The 17,855-nt window shown below is 42.3% G+C and overlaps 1 protein-coding gene and 1 long non-coding RNA gene across 2 annotated transcripts; both read right to left on the bottom strand.

The window, feature by feature from the left end:
- Nucleotides 1–526: 526 nt before the first annotated feature.
- Nucleotides 527–3,935, bottom strand: LOC119479313 (protein Tob1-like). Its single transcript, XM_037754743.1, has 2 exons — nt 3,687–3,935; nt 527–2,650 (listed from the first exon to the last, which is right to left on the bottom strand). The coding sequence occupies exon 2, from the start codon at nt 2,483–2,485 to the stop codon at nt 1,490–1,492; it is 996 nt and encodes a 331-aa protein (XP_037610671.1). The 5' UTR covers nt 2,486–2,650; nt 3,687–3,935; the 3' UTR covers nt 527–1,489.
- Nucleotides 3,936–7,252: 3,317 nt separating this feature from the next.
- LOC119479315 lies at nt 7,253–11,817 on the bottom strand. The gene is made up of 3 exons (XR_005204661.1): nt 11,374–11,817; nt 10,237–10,282; nt 7,253–8,521 (listed from the first exon to the last, which is right to left on the bottom strand). It is a non-coding gene; the product is annotated as an uncharacterized LOC119479315 (long non-coding RNA).
- Between the last annotated feature and the right edge of the window lie 6,038 nt (nt 11,818–17,855).

Consider the following 17,855-nt stretch of genomic DNA (forward strand, 5'->3'; position numbering starts at 1 on the left):
ATTATGTCTTTAGGTTGGCTTGTTCTTTACTCTGTTCTGCTCTTTCCTTCACATGATGTCCAAGCCCATTATAGCTAACCAGCGTGATTACGACACTCCCATGTTGTCAAGCCCGTAAACATACCACCACACCAACACATATCAACCCTGAAATAAACAAAGACAGGCTAAATGCAAAGTGATGCGTCATACCGCTACAGTGAGTGTGATCATAATTAGCTCTGCACCTGTCTTCACAGCCATGAGTCACGTGAGACACTAACCTTCAACCCTGAACAGATCCAAAGTTTATAGTGCATACACTCCACACTTTATGTTGCCACACACAAGATTGCACAGTCAAGTCGTCATTTTTAACCTCAAGTTGCCCCCATGACACAGAGTGGCAACTCCTAGCATGTGTCTAGCAATACTATCTGCTCAGGCAGAAGATTGCCCAACGGCAAAGTCTGCTACTGGTTAAATATTAAAAATAGAAGTCACCGATGTGTTTAAACAAGCAATAAATAAATCCGCTCTCCACAGATCATGTTCAACTGGAGTTTATTTTATTAAAAAGACCAGGGTGCAAATATGAAATTAAAAAAAATAAAGACAAGCATATAATTTTTAAGCATTTAATACAAACTTAACAATATAAACTATTTCAGTCCCTCTTGACATGTAAGACACTGACTCAAAATACTTTGTTATACCGTATTTTTTATCAAGTATTGCACAATGTAGGTACAAAATTAATATTCATACGATTACATTTTGTCCATTGTATAGCAAAAATCTTTTTAACCTCTTAACAGAAAATACAATTCATCTTTCAGAAAAAAAGCAAATATTCCTACACTTGAATTCCACCACTAAGGAATACTCTGTACACAATCTTTAGAATATTTCATGTACTTTTTTTTTAAAGATGTATTTCTTTAACAATTATCTTTTAAAAAAAGAAAAAATAAGGAAAAGCTGCTGCAGCCATCACAGATCACTGGAGTAGTAAAAAGATATAAATGCAACACCATGTCATAGAAACAATATATACTCTGATATCTTACAAACTCTGTACTAAATTAAATTATACAATTAGAAAAAGACCAAGTAACCCCACTTAGTAGTGCCAATTCATAAAAATCAGCCTCGTCTTACCACCTGTAAAATACTGTAAGAGGCCAAAACTTGAAGCTTATATTTTTTTTTTTAAGGGTTTTTTTTTGGAGTATTTTCTCAACATGGTAAAAAATTTTGTGCTTGGTTGGCAAAAAGGAAAAAGAAAAACAATGATGCATGTTGAATTGAAGTAACCAAGCTTGGATGTGTTTGTACAAGCTTTTAGTAGAAACAAACTCAAGGGGGCACAGTAAAAACACCCTTGGGCACATGCGCTTGACTGACTAGAGACTATAATCCTTGAAAGTCCAGTTTTTCTAAGTGTGCGTTTTTGTTTTTCCTTCTCTTTTAGCCACCATCATTCATAAATAACATCTTGGTGATGAGTTTAGTTAGCCATGACTGGCTGGAATTGCTGGTTAGAATACTGCATGTTGCTCAGACTGAAGTTGAGGCCATCCATAAGGGACTTGTCGTTGAGGCTTCCGTAGGCCGCGAACACGTCAAAGGCATTGTTGTACTGCATGGGGCCGAGGCCCAGGGAGCCCTCCCCGGGGAACACGGCTCCAGGGCTGGCCTGGCCCTGGAGGCTGGGGAACACAAACTCCTTGGCGTTAGGGGAGAGAGCAGAGGCCTTCTGCTGCTGACCCAGGCCTAGCCCGTACAGTGAGTGCATGGAGGTGGAGATGGCTTTTTGCTTCAATAGGGTGTTGACATTCAGACCCAAGTTATTGGTAGGGGAGGTGCGGGCCACCTTGCTGCTGCTGCCGCTGTTGGCGTTGTTGCCACGGCCGCTGCTCTTCATTTTAGTGGAGCCAAATTTGGTGGCAGCGAAGGTGGCGGTGGTGAAGGTTAAGGGCTGGGCGGAGCGTGGCATGAAGGAGGGGCTCACGGCAGCGGACTGCCCGAAAGGAGGGGAGGGGGAGCTGGACTCTGAGGAAGCCCCGACGGGGTCGCTGATTGGCATGAAGACCTGGGCCTCAGGATTAAAGCTGTTCTTTATCTCCTTGTCCAGCTCCGACCCGTTCTCATTGTTATCATCCACATATAGCACCTTGACCGGTCCCTTCTCCCCGATCTGGTAGGAAACCTCAAACGGGTCGATCCACACGCTAAGGTCCTGAGGGAGATTATTCCGGACGTCTTCGATGTCCAGCCCGCTCTCTTTGGCTGCCTGCTCCACCACGGGGTCCACCTTCTCCCCTACATGGATGCACCTGAACCCTGATCCTTTGTATGGCTTATCCGGATACCAGTGGCCTTCATATTTCTTTTTCAGCTGCCTCTCGAGCTCCTCGCCGAAGATGTTCACGCGTCGTCGAGGGAGTTTGTTGTATAAATAGGAAATAATAAAGTTGAGTGCTACTTGAATTTCAAGCTGCATAGCTGCTTCGGTGGCGAGGGCGATTCTTTTTCCGTCACAGGGTTGCTTGTTCTGAGCGTTGCAAAAACCTCCACGGCAGCAGGGATCGGTTTGATGAAAAAACTCTGATTGAGTGCTTGTTGCCAAAATGAATATCCTTCCTGCAACAGGGTTAGGTTTAGGATCCTGAAACAGAGCAACAACAAAAAAAGGAATTAAGTATATGAAGCGATTTCTAATACAAGCAGAAAAAGATCAAATTAAACATGATTAATGACATTCCATCTGTATTAGCTAGTAATCTCTATTACCCCCCCTCACACACACAGCAGTGCTGTATCTCAGCTGTACAATATAAACAGCTATAAATAAACAGAGGCCACTGACTCAGAGACGGTGTCAGCAGTGTGTGTTCCCCAGCGGTCTAGTGGGACACAAATACGCCAGCACGGTTGACCTCTGCGGAGGGCGCTGGATCTGAATCTGATGGCAGGTGTCAAGTCCCAATGTTTTTCGATTGCCTCATTTTGGCACTCGGACACGTTCGGGCAAAAAACTCCTTCCTCGTGCGTTGCGAGTGGAATAATCCGTGTTTTTTTTAACCCAACCAGGCTAATCTAGCACCGACTGGGCTACAGTGGGGAGAGGAGCACGTACGAGCTGGTGACGAAAACTGCTGTTACATAATCATCAACATTCAGAGTCTAACCACGGCTGTAAAGCAGCTTTCTACAGCAGAGCAGACGGCACCATCATGATCACACTGAGACAGTGACGATGAACAGAAAAGAGTCTTTCCTTCTCCTCACGATCATAGCCGAGCAGCTAGCATCAGCTAGCATTAAGCTAGCCAACTGAATGAAGGGTGTGATCAGAGATGTCAGCCAGATACTGTTCATGTTTAGCTCGACCGGATCGTTATCAGTGTTCCCTCACGGTGAGCCAAAGACATACGGGCACGGACAGCACACGGTAACGTCACCGTTAACGGCGAGGAAAGACGAAGATAGGCTTTAATGTGGACTGTCGACCGTAGAGAGCTATGTAGCATCTGAATGAGCCTCTGTCGGCTCCAGCCTGAATACTAGACTGTAACACCAACGATCAGTAACACCACTGCGTGACAGCTCAACAACCAACAGGATATCAACACAATAATACACAACCGTCTCAGTTGACGACTAAACAACGTTATGTCGACGTTACATTGATATTTACTTACATGGAAGTTGACAGCAGGTCCTTCTTTAACTAGCCAGAGTCCAGAGTCGCTCCAGCAGTCGTTCAGCTCGTTCAGCCTCTAGTGTTGCTTTCTAAAGGAGGTACAAAATGATGCTGCCGTCGTCGTGTCTTTATAAAGCTCCAGGCGGGTTTTGTTCTTCTGTGGGGTAATAGTTGAATTCCGGTTCGCAGGCTTTGCAAGCTTAACTCCCCACAGCCTGGGAGTTTTTACAACTCTGCCCTTTAAAACTTGAGCTCGTTTGTTTATATAGTAGTCCTCCGCCACGGACATGGAGTGGGTGGTGATGCGGCTCGCAGAGGTCAACACCCAGCAACGCGTTTCTATTGGCCGAGCGCGGCCGCGTCATCAACAGCTACCCCCACCTACCGCTGTGATTGGACGCTTTGGTGCTCAATCAACGGCAGGGTTCTATTTACGGTAGTGGTTTGCCTTTCATGTGCTCTGGACTATTTTATTCGAGCGGGTTTTTACCTAAAATATCTTTTGAAAGCCTAGTTTGGGGGTAAAATACGATTCTTGTAACACCATTGAAAAAATCCTTACATCAACATGGCGGTAGGGTAAAAGACTGATATGTCTCCATGTCCTTTATGTGATGCAAAGCCTTCTTAAAAGGTCCTCTGTGCTCAGAGGTTGTGCTCAGTCATGCATGAAGCCTATGGCTGAACAAGGAGTTTATTGTGATGATAATGCTCAATAGTCTGTGTAATACTGCTGCCAGCACAACACTGAAATGAAACCACATTTGACTCTGCTCTTGCCACTACAGGGTTAAACAGAGCTAGATAGTCACTGTGGCGGAGGGACACACCTGTCACTGGTTGTGTTCCTGCTCCAATAACATTCTGATGTTCCTTGAGCCAGCTGTGTATCTAAACCTAAACAGCATCCGCTTACAGAGAGTGGTGTTCTATGATACAGCACAATCGCCACCACTTTTAAACAAAACAGATGGAATCTCATAATTGCCATCTGTGTAAATATTGTCATTCTTGTCCCACTGTGATAAAGTTCTCTCCATTATAAGGTCTGTGGACTGTGAAAATGCATTGTTACACAATGGATCTGGTGTCTGCACGCTGACTCCTTGTTTTCAGCAGCTGTACAATGCAAAGCTTAAGCTCTCCCCTGTCGGGCCTAAGGTGTTTGACGCCACAGACGGTTCTTACCTAACATGGGCTCCCGCACTGTGTGTTTGTACAATAAATACAATGCCACATGAATTGTACAGCCGGTAGGGAAGGAGGGAGGAAGGGAGGTTGAATGCCTGGGAAGGAGGAGTAGAGAAGAGAGGCTGTTCACAAAGTATTTCCTGACTCAAAAACCCCTATGTCGAATCTGTAAATGTTCCATTTAAGAGCTGATTTAGAGGAGAGCTGCCTGCTACTTACAGACTCTCCAGAGGGAACAGCTGGGGAGTCGATATCATTTCAGAGGCGTATGTGATTGGTCTGAATCAATAATAATTAATTTACACAGTCTGTTGTCCAAGTCATGTTCCTCACTAAATCATGATAGTACAAATGAAAAAAAAACAGACACATTCATCTCCTTTTTTTCTCCGCTGAGCTAAAATGCTTCAAAGTACATTATACATAATGGCAAACATCAGAGTGGCCTTGGACAGCCTGCTATATCCCCGGTGAGAACATTTGCTTTAAGAGGATGTATGGAGTACAAAGAGAAGAGAAGCAGAGACGGAGTGTTTCATCATTATTTCATAGTCGTTCTTGTCTCTTTAAGTGTGTTTTTTGTATTCGTAGCATTACTCCTTTTCTCACTCAAGTCTGCAGATAGTTAAAGGGCAGGTCCATATGCGTTCTTTTCCAATTTCTTTTCAAATGGAAAACTCAGCCGTTAGCAAAAAGCACAGACGCAGGTTACCAAAGTAAGTTAATCAATAAGGTTATGAATAATGTGAACGCTAGCACTAGCTGAGTTAACATTAGATGTGCTAAGTTTGGAAACAACTGAAAGGGTTAGTTCTGATTTTTTGAGGTGGGGTTGTATGTATACTCCTGTGTTCTGAGAGGCAAAATTATTGTTTTTGTGAATGGAGTCTGGTGCCTTTGGAGAGAGCGATATAACGGCTTCAGTTCCCGGGCTGTAAGGGCTGTTTGATGGCGAGGTAAAGCGGCTGTGGACGGGAGCAGCAGAAAAATGTAGTTTAGCCAACTAAAAATATCAATATCAGTTTAAGAGTACGCTATATTCAGAATATTTTCAAAACTTTACCTCACTGTCAGACAGCCCTTTCTGACGGGGAACTGAAGCAGTTACTGTATATCGCTGTCTTCAAAGCCACCAGACTCCTTTCACAAAAACAGTCATTTTACCTCGCAGAACACAGGTGTTGCTGGTCTACCGCTGCATCCATTGGTTTGTTTGTTTGTGTTCTTTCGGATCCGAACTAACGTGGCGTTCACAGCAGTACATCGCTTAGCTTCCGTGCCGGTACTCCTGTCTGCTTCTAAAAACTGGGAGCATGCCGAGTTACTAAGTAACTGTATGTAAAGTTAAAGGGTTTGGCGGCATCTAGTGGTGTGGTTGCCGACTGCAACCAACCGAGTACCCCTCCGCTCACTCCTCCCTTTCCAAGACTGTGGCAATGTGAGCTGCCAAGTGCAAAACCGTGGTAACGCCGTCCGCCTCGCTGCATACCATAATAACACTACTTTAGGAGCAAAGGAAGTCAGACGGCAGCACTACGGTTACTACGGCTCACGTTCCCGCAGTTTCACAAGCATGTCGGAGACCTACAGTGGCCTTCAGGCAACGCAAAAATGCAAAAGTCTCTCTCTAGGGTCAGTGTTTGGTTTGTCCGTTTTGGCCTACTGCAGAAACACGGCGAAGCAACATGTCGGACTCCATGAAGAGGACCGGCTCCCTATGTAGATGTGAAGGGCTCATTCTAAGCTTAAGAAAACACGACTCTTAGTTTCAGGTGATTATACATCATATTCCATTTCTGCTAATAAATCCCCTGAAAAGTTACACACTGTTCCTTTAATACACATTAAAGATATATACTGTATATACTGCACATGGAGCAGCGTCATCATGGAGAAACCTCCGTCAGGTCACGTGGGGAAAAAAGCTTTTAGAAGGGCTTGGGAAAATAGCATTTTGACTATAAAACATACGTACTTTGACCAAAAATTTCAATGTTCGGATATGAATATATAAGGAACACCACTGGGAAGATACAGAATGATAGAAAAATAAAAAATAAAAAATAAAAATGTTGTGACCCGGCCGCCATGTTGAGATCAGTTGAGGAAATACCAAGCACCGCCCACCATCCAGAGCAAACTTTCTCATTTTACAGCTAAACAGTACACTACAAGATGTTTCTGAGAACGTTTTACGCGAGAAATAGGCATTACAGTAACAGAATATTGATTCATATTTGATCAGCGCTGCCTAGTTTCATCAATGCAAGTTTGCGAGTGATTGACAGCTGCCTCCTTTGCATGAACAGCCAATAGGAACGCTCTCTCTCTGAAATGACCTGTGATTGGCCAAAGTCTCCCTTCACGGGCTACATTTTCTTAAGCCTGAAAACAGAGCCATGAGGAGGTGCAGAAGTCTAGTTTTCTCTCAGAACACTTGAATTACAAGATGCTGAAAGGTGATTAGGGAATATTTGCTCAATGATGCCAAAAACTATTCTGCCTACTGCCACTTTAATGTATACATTAACCCCATATATGGAGGCCAATCGTGGTTTATCACAATGTTTAGCTCAGTACCACATCCCAGTGCCATAACAAAGGTGCTATAAAACGCAACCGGAGGGCTACAGGACGCTGCAAGGCACAATGGAGAGTCCTTCCAGCCTCCAGATTGAGTCTCAGCAGGTGTGAGAGATGAGTCCCTCCGCCACCGAGGATCTCGTGTGATGGATGACCCGGGCACAAACTTAACACACCGTGGGAGCCCTGGAGACACACCAAGGCCACCAGAGCAGGCTTCTCACAGCACAGGAAATGTGTGACTGTGACCAAATGTTCAAACATGTTTCAATTTGTAGTATAGGCTGCATCACTACTTTTTCCCAGCACTGTAAGAAATACCACGAGCAGGCCCAGAATCCCTCTGCCCCCTTCTCCCACTGTGTCTACTCAGTAAGTAAGTGTTAGTTTTGGCTGTGGGTGTCGGTGGTGCTTAACAATGACCTATTTGTTATTCCCCACCAGAGTATGGATCTGGTGAGTGCTGAAGGTTTCCTCCTGTTATTGTGAGTCTGTCTGGCCCGGGAGCTGGAGGTAAACACGGCTAATGAAGTGAGATGTTTTTAGCATGACTCTTGCAAATATTTTAGTGAAGTCCGTTCACATACCCCTTTCTCTTCACAAAGCTGTGGAATCCTTTTTCTCTTCACTCTGGCTTTGTAGCCGCACACAAGCTCTGTTGAATTTCCAGATGTGGTCACTGGATATTAATCTGATATGTGTAACATCACATGCTCAGTACTGGGGGAGGATGAAATGTAAGAGTAGATATTATGAATATGTGCCACTCTTTGTTTGCTTACTACCAAGAAAACAGCCATTTTATATGGAAAGAAATTGCCTACTGAACTGAAACAAGTGGCAAAAAAAAGCATTGCTCATGTGAGCGTGCTGTATGATGAAAGGTGCCACAGACACAGCATTAATTTCTTTTGGCTATTTGACTAACACTAAGAGAGCTCGGGTAGATTTATTAGATCTTGTTCTATCCAGTGGACTTCAAAGCTCAAAGTGTTCAGAAAGGCGACTTTCACAGTCATCGTGTCGGCTTTCTTCGTATCTCGAGAGCAGAATTTCCACCTGCAGGATAAAGCAGAGACGTCTTTATTACCCTTTTCAATTTATGTTATGCAACTCATGTAGCACTTTGTTTCTTTCCTTAGAAGATGAACAAGTAGAATTCAAAATACGAGGCCAAAATTGCTATAACAAACTACAGGCTCTTAGCTTTCTTCATTAAACCCTGAACTCCTTTGAAGACAGGTTCATTTATCTTCATTTCTTTATATTTCAACATTTTGTGACCTCCAACCAATTACAGCAGCATAAATCTTTATGTACAGTATATTGTAGACAATAACATCTTCACCCAAAAAGACCAAAACATCTTGGATCATTTCTCCTTTTTAAAGCTGCTGTAATCAATTGTTTTATATGAAAAGGTCCCATATTGTAAAAAGTGAGATTTTCATGTCTTTTACATTATAAAGCAGGCTTAAGTCCTATATAAATACAGCGAAAGTATTGAAACGCTCTATCCACAGGGAAATACACGCAGCCCGTATTCAGAAACTCTGCATTTGAATCAAGCTGTCAGGATTTTAGTCCATTTATTATGTCACAAATATACAATATTTAGACCATTTCACTGTTTTAAACGTAAACAATCTAAATGTGTCCCAGTTTATTCCTGCTTGCAGTGTATGTGAATAACATCTACTGACAGGAAGTACACATGGACCCAAGCTGTTGCTTAGCAACACTATTCTGTTGCAATTCCATCGCAATTCCGTTGAAATGTGCTAAAACGGAGCGTTTCAGACAGAGGGTGAATACAGGCATATTCATGCAGACAGTATGAGGAAAATAATGTGGTTTTTTTAACATTACAGCATGTAAACATGTTCTCGTAGAAACACAAAATACAAGTATAAACCTGAAAATGAGCACGATAGGGGACCTTTAAGGGTACTGGTATTGGTACTGTTATGGTAAATGACGATTCCCAGCCCTACTGTTTCTTACAATCCTCTCTCAAACTCCAAACGTTGTCTTCAGCAGGTACTTTTTGTTATTGAAGTTCTCTGTGCATACGTATCATTTACCAGCTGAATAAATGTGATCGTGTGTGGAACAGAAGTTTTACTGCTCTGTTATTGGAATACAGTCTTGGTCGTGGAAGAGGAGGAGGTGGTGCTCAATTAGTATTCACGGCGGATCTGTAGTGATAGCAATCTAAGATTACGCTGCTCACTGGAATTTATAGCTTCATGCACACAAGCACCTGCTTTATTCTTCCCCTAAATTCAAACGGAATGATGGTCTTTAAATACTCGACTGTGATGATGAAAGCGGGCAGAAAAGCAGTAAATCTGCAGCGTGTATGAGCTGTTTACACAGGGAAAGAAATCATTTAAAAGTTTAGAAAATGAGTCTTTACTCTGGTACATGACAGTCTACTTGAGTCTGGGGGTCGGGCGCTGCTTCCTCTCGAGTTGTTTACAAATGCTGCGGCAGGCAGAGCGAGGCCAGAGAGCTTTTTTTTCACACACCAGTGCCAGGAATGACATTAATATAAGCAGTGGTCATATTTGCCTCCACAGCCCCCTCTCATACCGGCATGCATGGACAACACAGACATTTCTGGGTACACTAGGAGAATTTAAAAAGATTTTTAAAAGACTAAAGTCTAACACTCTCTCACATCTGAAGACAATGTTTCTTAAGTCACAGAGTTTTTAGTCAGACTATACTATTTTGCAAAAGACTGGGGATCTTGCAGGGTCACTACTTACAAAATCTACAACTAAATTCCTTTTGAGATGATGTCACATCCTGCTCCTGGTGGAAATTTACAAGAAGGAAAACTGTTGAGAAGGAAGTGGACAGAAAATACTGCAGCCTTTGAAATCCCCGGTGAGTATGCTATAGCTAGCCAGCACCCACTGTCCTGAATGGGGCTACTTACAAGCTAACGTTAGCTACTGGAATGTTTGCTATTAACCTACGAGCTAACTGTATTTTTCAGCTGAAGATTGCTAGCTTCAATCATATAAATCGACACACACAGGTGTATATACGAGAGAAAGAGAGAGAGAAAGAGAGAGAGAGAGAACTGCAGCCACATTTATATGATTGAAGCCGCAATCTTCAACTGAAACTAGGGCTGTCAATCCATTCAAATATTTAATCACAATTAATGACACATTTTTTATCTGTTCAAAATGTACTTTAAAGGGAGATGTGTCAAGTATTTAATACTCTTATCAACATGAGAGTGGGCAAATATGCTGCTTTATGCAAATGTATGTATATATATATTATTGTAAATCAATTAACAACACAAAACAATGACAGATATTGTCCAGAAACCCTCATAGGTACTGCATTTAGCATAAAACAATATGCTCAAATCATAACATGGCAAACTGCAGCCCAACAGGCAACAACAGCTGTCAGTGTGTCAGTGTGCTGACTTGTCTATGACTTGGCCCAAACTGCATGTGATTATCCATTATCCATGATTACCCATTTTCATTCACATATCTGAAGGTCAGAGGTCAAGGGACCACTTTGGAAATGGCCATGCCAGTTTTTCCTCGCCAAGATTTGACATAGGTTTGGAGCATTATTTACCCTCCTTCGCGACAAGCTAGTGTGACATGGATTCCTTGTTTTTTTTAGTTTCATATGATGCCAGTGCCTTCACTCTAGCCTTAAAACAGAGCCTGCTACAACCTCAGAAAGATCAATTGCATTAAAGAAATGACTGAATTTGCGTTATCGTGTTAACTTTGACAGCCCTAGCTGAAGCGTACTTTTAGCTCATAGGCTAATAGCAAATATTCCAGTGGCTAAAGTTAGCTTACAAGTAGCCCCGTTTGGGACAGTGGTCAGCTAGCTAGCTATAGCATACCGTATGGCATACTCACCGGGGATTTCGAGAGCTGCAGATTTTTTCCTTCTCCACTCTATCGTGGTACAGATGGGAGGACACGTCAAAAAGGCGCTCTTGTTCACTACACAACTCCACCAGTTTCCCCATGTTTACTTTCCATCCCGTTTGCCGCTTCCTGTTTGGTGCTGCAATAGAGTGCTGCAGGGATGATGTCATTTTGTAGGCCAACTTTAAGTCAGAATCGCCCTGGGTTCACTTGACAAAAAGCCAATGTAGAATTTGTATTGGGTTTTAGATTATTGCAGAAAATAAGCTCTGTGGCAAACACACGTTTATGATACTTACGCGTTTTTTTTCAGCAAGATAATCATCACAATTCAACACTACTGTACTTTTATGATTTTTGAAGTGTGAATGCAATCGCCAGAAGTAAAAAGCTAACGTTAGGCTATAGACGAACTACACCACGGTTGCATGAGCGACACCACAAGGCTGTAAAGGTGGAAGAGTCGGCGTGATGACGTTTAGTAGTCTCATTTAGCCACTTGTTAGCAACCGCCTTTATTAAGACACGTAAAGGCTTCAAAATTCATGAGTGGGATATTTACTGACGTATTTTATGTCGTAGAACAAAACATTGAAATCTCTTCAGCTTGTGTTAACCACAGACCTTATTTCAGGCGTCTAACTAAAAACACATTAAAAAAAAACCATCTACTTCCAGACGAGGGAACCAGAAGTGCTAAAATGCTGACTCATTTCTGGGTTTTAGGACTCATTCCTGTAGCAACCAATAGAGTGGTTGTTAACAATGTTCGTGTCATTAAACTTACGTATTGGAACATCAAGACGAGAAATAGACTGACTTAAGACAGCTCGGACTGACTTTTATGACGACCTCACACTAAACGATCGAGATCACGGGAGCAAGCGCCGCAACTCTAGCAAAACTAGCTCGTGAATTTATTCCGACATTGGAAATGTGTCGCTTGAAAAGTCGTTTGGTGTAAGGTCGGCATTAGTCTGAGCTTACTTGCCATACATCTGCAGAGAGGGGAGATGAAGTGGTGTTTATGTGGAATAATGAGCGTGTTCCTGCCATGTAGCGCCCAGCGGTTTCACATTTGAGCCCGGTAACAGTGTTTTTGACCCCTGGACAGATTCATATCAAGCCATCTGGAGGAGAAGGAAGGTTACACAATAAGGGGATCAGCTGCGCTCCTCCTATTTAAATACCATTCTGCTCTGCTATTTGGTTGCATGTCGGGGGATTATGTTTAGCATGCCGGGTGCTGTGTCATGAATCAGCCAACAGAACAGAACAGAACAGAGTAAGCTTAATAACGCAGGCATGGCACGAAGACAAGATCACTCCAGGGTTTTTTTTCAGCTGCTGTCCTGCCTCAGACGGCACACACTACATGGCAATGCTGTGCCCTTGCGGTGCAGATCGACTTTTTTGAGAAATTCAATTACGCTCTGAAATGAACAGCCAGTGCTTGTGGATAGAATGGCTTTTAGAGTGAGAGCCATCCATTGCAATGGGAATGTGTCACATTTCCATGAATACTGAATGGAGTGTGCTACAGTAGGCAGGCTGTCCCTGTCAATGTGATTTGTATTTTTATCCCCCCCCCCCCCCCCCCCCCTTTGCTCCTCTTCCATTTGGACTGTAACCCCTCCCAACCCCCCGCCCCGCTGCACACTCCTTAAAACAGATTTCTCCCCTCGTCTGTGTGGGTGAGATCCATCCCTGGGCGGGCATTGCAACGGATGATGTCAGATTATGTGAACAACATGCATCATCACAAAATATTAACAGAAACATTACAAGCTCAAACACATCCTGAAATATGGCTTTTTTTTCCTCCCCATGAACTCCCATCAAAGTGTATGCACAGCCAGCATTTGCACAGACCCTCTATTGAGAAGCCCTCAATCCTGTTTGCCAGAAATGATGTCAATGTAGTCATGGCAACTATTCTTACACATTACCCTCTTGCTCTTCCAACAGTTAGAGTAGCACTCAAGTGCTATTTTTTCTGACAAATGTCAGATCTCGTCTCGTAAATGGCAACGAGGACATTTTTTTTTTTTTTTTTTACAGTTGGTAGTTGAAAATGCAACGGAGGGAGAGGAGTGGATGGGCTGCAGAGACAAACTTGACGGAGAGGAGGAAGAAGAGATGAAGCAGTATAAGGTTGTTGAGGTTAATCCCACAGAAATAGAAAAAGGAGTAGAACAGACATTGAATGGTCATGGTCATGGTCATTTGACGAGTACAAAAGGAAAATGGCGATTGTTGTTATGGTGACAACACACGTCAGTGGGGCCGTAATGTGTTGCCGCAGCTCACCGGGAAGAGAGCGGACACAGCTCTGGAGATGGATGGCTAGCTAGTTAGCTAGTTAGCTAGCTTGTCCCTCTCCGGAGCGGTGGGGAAGTGAGGCGGAGGGACCGTTAAACCCTGTCGCTGGCCACCAGCCCGCTATTCAGCTCATTTCTTGTGACCAGTGTAGCGATAGAGAACGGGAATCTCGGAGCATTCTGGGGTGCGCTGCCACTTTTGGAGGGTAACATACCGAGTGAAAATGAAGTTAGTTTATGATATCGATTCTTACAAATTAGGGAGGGCATTGACAGTTTGCCACCCATTACGGTCTGATGTGTTTTGGTGTTAGTGAACACCTGTCAGTAGTTCAAAATATGTAAATCTTTGGAGGCCGATGTCCAATTTATAAAAGGGTAGGTCTATGACATTAAGATCTACAAGCCAGATGCCAACTACACAATCAACCGGCCAAAGATAAGATAGCTAATGTTATACTAACGGAATACTAGCAAAACGTTGGCTAATACTGCATATTTAATCTACCGACATCTTGCAAAATGAAACCCATACCGTTAGCCTACCTTTGTGTCTGACTGTATACTACAGTAAATATGTTACAATTCAGCTTTGAATCTAATTCACTGTGCAGTGTTTTGTGTTAGCTTTTGACACTTGCAGTAAACAACCAACAGATGGCAGTCTTAGACTTTATCCTCCAAAAACGGTGGACTTGCTTTTGGTGACGTCACATTCCCATTCCCTATAAAGCATGGCGGAATTAGCCAGCTAGCTGTCTGCTAGTTAGCTAGCTAGCTGGCTAATTTAATGCTACACTGGTTACAGAAAATGAGCCGAACAAAGTCACTCATCTGGCGGTAGCGATGTGCTTTCCTACGCTATGACAAGAGTTTGTGGATGAAGCATTAAGTTGTTGACTTTTACTCATTTACTCTGGCTCTCTGTGCTTTGTAACGTATTGTCTTACTTGTTACTGAAAAACCTCACCTCAGTGAGCTTGCCGTAAGTCAGTTTAATTTATAAGGAAGTCAGCCCACTGCAACGGTCGTAATGGCAACAGTACACATAAAAAAAGTAGGGATGCACGACTACCGATTCGGATCAGATATCGGGTCGATACTGACTCAAATAGCTGAATCAGGTATCGTGACAATGGGGCTGATCTGTTCAATTCAATTCTATGTTTATATACTATATATATATATATATATAGTAAATGCTGGAATTTGAATTCCGGTTTAAGTTTGTTGCTGCGTTAAAAAGGTTTACACTTGAATTGTAATTCCTGTTCATTTAGAAGATTTTTTACCAAATTGCTGGTGTACAATTTATTATTTTAATAATAAATAACAATTCAGTAAATTTATATCTGTGCATTTATTTGTTACATTTTGTTTTACAAAGTTAGGAGAGCAATGTTTAATTCAAGCTTGAATTTTCCTTTCACATAAAAGAATGATCCCATACATTAAATTCAATATTACACTGGTATCGGATCGGTACTCGGTATCAGCCGATACCCAAAGCCCAGGTATCGCTGTCGGTATCGGGACTGAAAAAGTTGGATCATCCCTATAAAAAAAATGGCCGCTGCTCTGACCATCCTACGTTGATTTGAATGTGAATGTCAGATCTACTCCTGTTCTATTTCTAGGGTTAATCCTTTGCTTCAATCTGCCTTCATAAACAGCTGACCAGGACGGGGAAACAGGATGAGACGGAATAATGAGGTAGAAGTCACGATCAGTCATGTGTGGAGAAGGTAATGGCTCACTAATTCTCTCCGTATATGTATTGTAAACATCCTAATGGGAAGTCACGAGGCACTCGCTTCACATGTTGAATATTGAGTGAATCGCTCAGGAAAAGTGACATATAATTTTGATGGAGACAAATGTGCGTTGTCTGTAACCTCCCCTCCACCACCACCACCACCTCCAGCAGCAGCAGCAGTCTCCGTTCGGAGAGCTGACACAGTGCTGCTGGGGTAACAAGAGAAGGTGGAGCCATATTTCGCTGATGGATGTCCTTTGATAGAAACGGAGAAAGGTGATAGGCTGGGCAAAAAAGAGCGTGAGAACACAAAAAAGAGCCGCGGTGCAGAAAAACAAGCGTTTCGGGGGCCGCTGTGCTGCATGCAACTGCATCAGCAGCTCAATGCTGTAGTCTCCGGGGAGGGGAGAAGGAGAGTAATTGTGACATTGCTCTTTGGCTGGGAATTGCTACTCAGTGCAATTCAGCCCAGTAATCAGAAAGCAACGGGGTGAATACTCGACGCGGTCAATTCAGTCAATTCAGTCGGTTCGGATGATAAATGGAAATGGCAACGCCTAACTGAAATACACTTGAATGATAAAGGAAAGGATTTCCTCATAGGCTCCCTCCTGATGTCATCGACGGCAACACCTACTCTTATTGTTTAGCCTGGACCCTCTACCAGGCCTTGTGTTATATAGACTATTCATATATTCTATAAACAGCATTTGGACTAATTCTAAGTTCATATTGCAAACACATTGGAGTATGTCTCACTTCATTCTGAGGCTTTGGTTCACATCAGTGCTTGCTTTTCATGATGTTGCTTATTGTTTAAAGGGTCAGTTTTTTCATATTAGACACACATAGGGGGAACTAGTCATGCAGATACAGTAGTTTTGGTTTATTATAAATGGGATTTATTTTGCCCAGGTTTTCATTGGAACTTCTTTCTGCTGAAGAAATAGTCCCTGAATCTGTTGACAGTGTGTGCTGTCATCTGTAAATGTTGTGAGCACTGTGTTCCGTAATTGTTTCCGTACGTGTTTTACTTCGTTTCCGTACTTATTTTAAGCCCAACCATGACTTATTCCCTTACCCTAACTCAGTGGTTTTCTTGCCTGAACCTAAGTTACTGTTTTTCTTGCCTCATCCTAACTGAGGACATTTGCGTCTCGTACAAATGACATACCAAAAGGCAAAAATGCGTAATCATGACACGGGGAATGTCCGTGTAATTCCATGGTATTTATACGCCTTCCCATGACACCAGGTTGTTCTAACATTAAATAAAAGAGCTACACCACTTTCATGTCCGTACGTGTAGCATGGAGCTGGAACCAGGAGGCGATTAGCCTAGCTTAGAGTAGACTAAAAACAAGGAGAAAAACTTTCTCTAAAGCTTTCTTTTAAAAAAAAAATACACATGTCAACACCCCTAAGCTCACCGATTACCATTTGTTTATTTCATTCTATTCACACTGAGATGAAAAAATTATCAATTTGTGCTTTTATGGGAGTAACGGAATGTATCTATTGCTAGCTGCTCAATGCTATCAGCTTTTATGCTACGCTAGGCTAACCATGTCCCCCTCCAGCTTTGTAGGCCCACTTACATGAGAGTGGTATCAATCTTCTAAGCTAACACTTGGAGAAAAAAAAACAAATTCTGATAAGTTCCCAAATATAGAACTATTCATTTAATTGAGACCATGCCATATAGGTAAAAAAAAAAATATTACGGAGCCAGGGACAGTGGTAATATTCTGGAAAAAAATTTATACATTTTCAATATTAAATTTATAAATTTATGAGGAAAAACTCAAATATTCTCTGAGATTATAAAGTCATAAATTTGCAAGAAAGAAACTCAGGTTTTCTCTGACATTAGAATTACGTTGCACCTAAAGTAGTCTTCTTAGGGTAAGGATGGCCTCTGAGTGAGGTGAAGGTCCTGAAAGATACATATTCACGTTTTATTTTATGTTCTTTCTATGTTACTAATACTAATATAATTATTATATTTTGCACTCTGTGGCTTGCGTTACCACAGTGTTTTGGAGTTTTTTCCTCGCAAATGTATGACTTTATAATCTCAGAGAATACTTAGTACAGAATCATTTTTCTTGTAATATTACACCCTTCCCCGGCTCCGTATTTTTATTTTTATTTTATTTTTTTTACAATGGCCCTAATAGTCCGTCGTAAGCCTACTAGTCTTAAATAAACGTTAATGCTAATCATCAACCTGAACCGCAGATGCAGCTATCAGCATTTCTGTAAGTGTTATTGATTTAAAAAAAGGAAAAGTTAGTCTTTGGTCAACTGTTCTCAAGTGCTAACAAAGAACGTATATTGCTAAGAAGTGAAAGTCAATAGTTCGTTCCATTGCAACATCGGCGCCCAGCCGC

The sequence above is a fragment of the Sebastes umbrosus genome, chromosome 20 (assembly GCF_015220745.1).
Source record: "Sebastes umbrosus isolate fSebUmb1 chromosome 20, fSebUmb1.pri, whole genome shotgun sequence".
NCBI lineage: Eukaryota > Metazoa > Chordata > Actinopteri > Perciformes > Sebastidae > Sebastes > Sebastes umbrosus.